The sequence below is a fragment of the Morus notabilis genome, unplaced genomic scaffold, assembly GCF_000414095.1.
Source record: "Morus notabilis unplaced genomic scaffold, ASM41409v2 Scaffold332, whole genome shotgun sequence".
Lineage (NCBI taxonomy): Eukaryota > Viridiplantae > Streptophyta > Magnoliopsida > Rosales > Moraceae > Morus > Morus notabilis.
Genome location: NW_010361195.1, coordinates 69,214 through 77,100, shown reverse-complemented (window position 1 = coordinate 77,100; position 7,887 = coordinate 69,214). Strand labels below are relative to the sequence as shown.

Below are 7,887 nucleotides of genomic sequence, written 5' to 3'. Positions count from 1 at the left end.
GATTTCAAAGAAAAAACAGTAACACCAATACTACTATTGATTGTCTTCACAGTATATGTGATTTATATTACGTATTACATTAAGGATTTTTTAGATTGGTAAATTTACTTAATTATTTATGGAACTTTTATCAATCAAAATTAAATTACTAAAGAAATTAACCCTCAGTTTTCTACTCCTAAAAAATCCCATCTAGTAGTCAGCTCTTCCTGCATATTTCACGTTTAGATTGCAAGAGAAAAAAAAAAAAAAGAAAAAAGAGAATTGAATGCTCCCTGTCCTTATAAAAATGAGTGAAGATCTATTTAACTTTGGTTGTAGAGTTATTTCTCTGCTCCAAAATATTGGAGGAATTGATCGGTAGTTCTCTTTTGATTCTTATCAGACAAAATAAATGTACAAATATATAATCCCCCAAACACAAAAAATAAATAAATAAATAAATAAAAGAGAAAAAGAAAAAGAAAAAGAAATTCCTTAAGAATATTTTGCACTTGGTAAACACTGTACCCCAACATACCCCTCCAATTCTTAGGGTATATACAGAATGTCATCAGAAACCAAAAAGTGGGGTAAGGTGTAAATATTGTAAAAATTTGTGCTGTCTAACCAAAAAAAAAAGAAAAAAAAAGCTGATTATCCTTTGTTCTATTTAAGTCCAGTTCATTTCACCGATTTGAGTTTTGTTACAGTAAAAAAATCTTAAAAAGAATCATATTTATTTTTTTTACTATAGTAAAAAATTCTTACATAAAATTATATCTTAATTTTATTTTAAAAATTTTAATAAGTGAACTAAACGGTCCAAAATGTAAGTTGATTTAACCATTACTGAACTTTGTCTATGATTCAAATGGAAGGTGCCCAGAATGTAAGGGCGTCCTTTTGATGACCGGAGGGCACCTTACCTGAAAAGACAAACTTACCCTCTTAGGCCCATCTCACTGGTTTTGTTTAGAGAAAGGTAAATTTGACTTTGCAACAGAGTGACCATCCGTATATCTGCCCACAAAAATGTGCCTTAAATTTCTGGGGACATTATTGAGGGGGAAAAAAATGGTGGGTCTAATTTATTTCATTTCATTTTTTTTCTTTTCCTTCTCTTTTTCTTAGAAAAGAAAAGTTGGGTATAAAGATAGAAATGAAAGAATTATATAAAAAAAAAGATAAAAATGAAAAGCAAATTAATTATGCGATTTGTAGGAATTGGGTTTGTTTTTGTGAAAATAAATTTTTAAAAAAAAATCAAATCATCATCATGACGGCAATGAGTGGTGTAAATTGGGGACAAATAACTGAACCCTAGAATGTGGAAATTAGTGCATAATCATGGGCTTTATAGTATGATGCAGAGAAAAATGTAAAAAATTTTAGGGTTTGTATGGAAAGTAAAAAAGGGTAATAAGTAAACCCAAACAAAGAGGTCTTCTGTTTAAAGAGCGTGTGTGCGTTGGTTTAGAAAGGTTATAGTGTGGGTTTGCTGAGGGACAAACCCACACGTTAATTAAAGTGGATTTATATAATTCCCTCTTTTTTCGTTCCTTTTCTCCCAGGAAAAAAGAAAGCGAAAAAAAAAAAAAAGAAAGAAAGAAGAGATGTAGTAAAAAAAGGAATCAAGTCCCAAACTCATTTAACTTTCTTTTTTTCTTTTCTCTATCTTTTTCTTCCTTTCTTACCCTATTCCCCTACACCCCACGTCCACCAAAAAAAAAAAAAAAAAACTTCTCTCTCTCTCCTCTCTCTGTGACTGTCTCTCTCTCTCTCTTTCTCTCTCATAGCTCCTCAAGTGTCATTTTCTCACATATACTTCACACAAAAGAAACAACCATTCACTTCATACCTTGTCATTTATTTCTCTCCTTTCTCTCTTCTCTCTCTCTCTCCTCTCAATCCCAAAATCTGCAACTACTCCTTCAAAATTGATCAAACCCCATCTGAAAAACAAAAGAGAAAAAAAAAAAACCAGAAAGAAATACTCTTATAATATCACCTGAATTTCCAAAACCCCCTATTATCCCGGCCCAAACTTGTTCATACATATACGGCCTCACCCTTTGACAAATACACCCTTAATATTCCTCTTCTATATATCTAACAAAAGAGAGAGAAGAAAAACAAAAACAAAAAAAATAGAGAGGAATTACACAAGGAATATTTAAGACTTGGAGAAGCCAAGCTTAATTTTCTTTGATTATCATCAATTTTTTTTTGTTGTAGTTATTTTGGTTTTTTCTTGTACTAGCTGTTTACGTACCAAAAGAAATGGAGCTATTCCCAGCTCAACCGGATTTGTCTCTCCAAATCAGCCCTCCAAACGCAAAACCCACATCGACTTGGAGACGAACGACAACGAATGGTACGACCGGTACCGTGGAAGATCAGGAGGTGATGGATTTGGGATTTTGGAAGCGAGCTTTGGACTCGAGAAACTCCATATCTTCTTCAATGGCGTCAAAAGCGGACAATATGATAACAAGTAGTACCAACAACAACAGCAACATGAACATGAACTCCAACTGCTTCGACCTTTCTCTCTCCAACTCCAACAATAACAGTACTCTTCTTTCTCATCATAATCATAATCATCATCATCATCATCAATATCACCACCAACAACACCTCCAAAACGGTAATGGCAATAGTCTTTTTCACAATAGTACCAGTACTACTCCTTTCCCTCACCAAAACCAGTTATATACTCACCACCACCACCACCACCATCAAAACGCGGCGTTTCATCACCAGCAGCAACAAGGGTTGAGCCAGGAGCTGGGATTCTTGAGGCCCATAAGGGGAATTCCAGTCTACCAAAACCCTCCCTCGTCGCCTTTTCCGTTCTCCCCCGCCGCGCAGGTTCTCGACACCGCCGCCGCCGCCGCCGCCGCCAATTCCTTGTCGTCTTCCCTCGCCAACGGCGCCGCCGGCTCGTCGCCGTTTCAGTCTCATCATGGCCACCACCACCACCAGCAGCAGGCCGGGTTGATGCGATCGAGGTTCCTTTCGAGGTTTCCGGCGAAGCGAAGCATGCGGGCCCCTCGGATGCGGTGGACGACGACGCTCCACGCGCGGTTCGTTCATGCCGTTGAGCTCTTGGGTGGCCATGAAAGTAAGCTTAAGCTCAAGCTCAAGCTAAAAATTCTATCATTTGTCTATTGTCTTTAATTTCTTCTTCTCTTTAATTTGCTCTTACTTCAACCAATTGGTTTAGAAGCAAAAATGGGGAAATAATCGGCTGATGTATATTGTATTATATACATAGTACATACATATATACCTAATTAGTGTTACTATTTGTATTATGGGATTTCTTAGGGGCTACACCAAAGTCAGTTCTTGAGCTAATGGATGTGAAGGATCTGACCCTCGCACATGTGAAATCTCATTTACAGGTGAGAAAAATTACAAACGTCACTGTAGCAAAAGACCACTTCACTAATAATCTATCATTCTTCAAACTTCCTCTTTTGTATTGGGATTATTTAGTTTTTATTTTCTTTCATCAACTAATTAGATAAATTTTCAAACTTTTTTCTTTCTTAATCACTCTCTTTAAATTATTTTCTCCATCATTAGTCGTTTGTTGTATGGAGTGATTGCAGTTGTATGGTAGTCTTTGTTTGTTTTTACGGCCTACATTAGAGGGAAAGAAGGAGTTAATGCAAAACGTTTTCAAATTCCAAAGGGTGTCTGAAATCCTTAGCACTTCTTTTTCTACTATATACAGATATAGATCTGATGTGGGTTCTGCTTCTGCAAGCTAATAAACAGCTTTTTGCTTGGAAGAATGAACCATGTTATTAAAGAAAAAGAAAAAAAAAATCAATACTAACTTAGAGAGAGAGAGAGAGAGAGAGAAGATTATCGATTACAGAGAAAACAAATAAGACAAAGCCCAAGGAATTCAAAAAATGAGTCGAGGTCGTAGTAGCCAAGCCTAGACAGACTCTTACACAGTCTATAATGAATAAGAAAATCATTTTTTAATTTCTTCCATTCTATAGAGGAAAAAAAAAAATGGAAAAAGAAACAAGTACAGAACATTATCATTTCTCAATGATATCTTCATGATGATAAAATTGATTGGTTACGGTGACCACACTTATATAACCATGGTTAACTGCGTGCATGCATGCATGTATACACACATACATATACATATGTGTGTGTGTGTGTGTATATAAATGCTTTGTTTTCTTTATGTACTTGCACCGTCTTGTATCGTGTGTTTTCAAAAATAAAGAAAACCGTACTGTAAGAGTTGGAGACTGCTTTTGTTCCTCTTTCCTTTTCTGTTTCGCTCTTAAATTAAGAAACTCTCATTTTCGTTAATTTGTATTACATTTTGTGAATGATATTGATTAACATCCAAGTGCTATATTAAACTCCATTTCAGATGTATCGGACGGTAAAGACCACAGATAGAGCAGCGGCTTCTTCAGGTTAAAACCCCTTCTTTTTTTTTCGTTTTTTTCCCGCTAATTTTTGTTGGCTAAAACCTAAGTTCTTGATTTTTTTTTCTTTTGGCCGATCAGGACAATCAGATGCGTATGAAAATGGGTCGTCGGGTGATACTACTGAAGATTTAATGTTTGACATTCAGAACTCAAGAAGGTCTGCCGAACAATCTTCTCAGCAGGAAAGGTCGGGTGCTAATCAAGATAAGGAATATCGTGGCCTGTGGAGCAATTCTTCAAGGTAACACAAAAACTATAAATTTAACTCTTCATCTCCTTCTCACACACACAAACACACACACACACACATATATATATATATATATATGTCTGTCTCTTGTATATGGCAATAATAAGTAGTGTCGTACGTCCTTGTTAAATATATATAGTTTGGTGTGTCTTAGGTATACCTAGAAACCGACTTTGTTTCATATTGATTCTAACAAATGCTTTTTATTTTCCCTCACTGTTTGTGACATAGTGAAAAAGAAGAATATATACATATATACATACATACATACATATATATATATATATGTACACAAAAGCCTTGGCATACATGACTAAGGAAGCAATGTTTTTGTTGTAGTATGTAATAGGTCGTCTATAGAGAACTTCCTAGAAACCCATGATGGATTAACTTATAAAAAGAAGTTCTAACACCTATAATGTGCATATTATGATGTTTAATTATGTTGGAAATAAACTTGCTTGTACTTTGTTACAAAGAAAAAAACAAAACTTATGAACTTTAGATACTCGAAAACACAATGCAACAGAATAATGTACAAAAAACGTCTCAGTCCTCGCTTTATTTATTCTTTTGCTTTCAACTTTGTTTGGATTCATATAACTATATATATTCAAAGGAAACTTTCTCTCAATAAAAAAGAAAAAGGAAAAGAACAAAAAGAGGGAATGTTGTTTAAATTTAAGCATAATAACAATGCTGGACTGAAACCTTTAACTAACGTTTTCGTTCAAAGTCTCATATTCTGAGCAATCATTTCAAATGGGTGATAACCTTATATTGTAGTACTCTCTCACCTGAGCCCTCAGATAAAGACATAATTATTGGTAAGAAATCAAAAAAGAAGAAAACGATTTCACTATATATATATATATATATATATATATATGTGTGTGTGTGTGTGTGTGTGTGTGTGTGCTTTCTTCTGTCTGTCTACAAATTATGAAGACTACAACTGAAACTCCATGATGGGGTAATTATAATGATCTCCTCTAGTGGGTGTGTGTGTGTGGGTGAAAAGGGGAGTAGTGAAAAGAAACCCACCAAAACTCCTACAAATCCAAGATATGGGAATCCTCATTTGACAAAATCCACCTCAAAAATAGAGATATCTATCTCTTTCCCTTGGATTTTGTGGGGCCACATATTTAGAGGCTATTTTAAGGCTATTTCTTCTGGGTCCTAGAAAAGAATACCAAAACTTAGTCTCAAAGCTATAAGGTATATATGATGATGATGATGATGATGATGATGATGATGATGGACCCATTAGTGGAAATCATCTTTGTGCCAAAGCCATATGCCCTTTGAAACAATTCCTTTGTAATATGTGTTTGGTTTGGAGTATTGGGTAATGGGAAAATCACATGGGGGGAGGTGGGTGGTATTCAACTTTATTTCAATATCACCACTACAAAATGCGTAAAAAGCTAGCTATAGCTTGAGACTATATATAAACAAAGACAGTAAAAGATAGGCTTCTTTTTCTCAGTGTTTGGTGTGTTTGCTTTTTCTTCTCTGCATGGCTTCCACTGATTGAAAATATTCTCTCATTGTGTGTGTTTGGTTTCTAGCAGAGAAGCTTGGTTGCATGGCAAACCAAAGGATTCTGCAGGTGCAAATATACCATCTCTAATTGATCAGGTACCAAATGTTTCATCCCTTTATTTCCCAAAATAACCTCAGAATGTTGGCCCTAGGTATATATATGTTCCCTTTGAATGAATGAACAAAAGAGAAGCGATAATATAAGTCTTGTTCATAATATTCCTCATATATTAAAGCACATTACTTGCAAAAAAGAGGGAAAAAAATAGGTCAAAGGACTTTAGGAGGCCTGTGCAGGACACATTCACAATCTTAAGGGCTAATTTGTCATTTCATGCTTGCTGATGTTATTACAATTAAGAATGTAAGTATTATGTACATATATTTGTACTATACACGTATTATGTATGTATGTATGTGTTTTTATGAATGAGAATATGTAAGACATTATGTATGGAATAATTTTTTTGGGGCGTTGCACACTGTAGCAGGCTTTCTATACGTACTCTTCCAAAGTTTCTTTAAAATTGATATCTATTCTTTTATTCTCTTGATGACTCAAATGTCCTCTGATTCCCAAGCCCCACATTTCACACGCTTCTTCCATGTTAAAGCTCTTACTATTTTTGTGCACCTTTTTTTTTCCTTTAAATTATACTTAATTTGATGTTTTTTTTTCCTCTTTTTTTTGTTTTTGTTTTTTAATGTTAATCCCAGAAGGATATGGATCCTAAATGCTTAAGCTACGAAAGAATATCATCAGATGAAGGGTCACCAACCAATCTGTCGGAGAATAGCCCCAAGAAGCCCAATTTGGAGTTCACTTTGGGAAGGGCAATTTGATAAATAATAATTATTATTTTTTTCAAATTAGTCCTTCTCTCAGTATTAAGTACTACTTCTCATTTTAAATTGATTAAATATGTCTCTGAAGAAGGGTCCTGGAGCTGGGAGAGAGATGAGAATCAGGTACTCGCAGAGAAAATCAGCGGAAAAGAAAGGAAAAGAAAAGAAAAGAAAAGAAAAGAGAGGAAAAAAAAGGGTGGGGAAGAAAAGTAAAAGGAGAGCTAAAGAAAGACAAGGAGACAAGAAAGACAGAAAGCAACAAAAGGAGAAAAGGGAGGGAAAAAAGCACGTCCTTCCTATCGATTGCAGCTGTGAGATCCAAATCAACATATTATATTCCTACGTAAATATATGAAATCTAATTGATTTTGTATGTTTTTTGCACTCAGAGAGAGATAGAGAGAGAGAGAGAGAGAGAGAGAATGTGAGAGAGAAAAAGACCATTAACTATCTTATTAAAGTATGGAAGTGATCCTTATTCCTTGGTAATTGTAATGGGAGCACTTAACATTTTATGAATTTTTTTTTGTATTTTTTTCACCAAAGGACTTGGGGGTTCTCTAATATTCATTCCTAGGCACTTTCACCTCACATGCTTTTACACTTTATGACAAAGGGGGGAAAAAAAAGAACCTAAGAATATAAACTAGAAAAGGCTGGGAAATAAAGACATAAGAAAGATGGGGAAAAATTACAAAAGAACAAAAGGGCAATTGTAAAAGGATAACTTGAACACACTTTTTTACACCCATTTGGAAAAAATTCCTATCCATGTATGTAGTCAAGCAT

The 7,887-nt window shown here is 34.8% G+C and overlaps 1 protein-coding gene across 3 annotated transcripts; it reads left to right on the top strand.

Moving 5' to 3' along the window:
• Positions 1 to 1,730: 1,730 nt before the first annotated feature.
• On the top strand, positions 1,731 to 7,295 carry LOC21400729 (probable transcription factor KAN2). 3 transcript variants are annotated; one of them, XM_010098626.2, is made up of 6 exons: positions 1,731 to 3,106; positions 3,313 to 3,389; positions 4,394 to 4,439; positions 4,533 to 4,695; positions 6,282 to 6,348; positions 6,970 to 7,295. In XM_010098626.2, exons 1-6 carry the CDS (start codon positions 2,263 to 2,265, stop codon positions 7,093 to 7,095), a joined length of 1,323 nt encoding a protein of 440 aa, XP_010096928.1. In that variant the 5' UTR covers positions 1,731 to 2,262; the 3' UTR covers positions 7,096 to 7,295. The 3 variants fall into 3 exon arrangements, with proteins under 3 accessions (XP_010096928.1, XP_024021700.1, XP_024021699.1); XM_024165932.1 differs by having other exon boundaries at positions 6,279 to 6,348; positions 6,973 to 7,295; XM_024165931.1 differs by having other exon boundaries at positions 6,279 to 6,348.
• Positions 7,296 to 7,887: the final 592 nt, after the last annotated feature.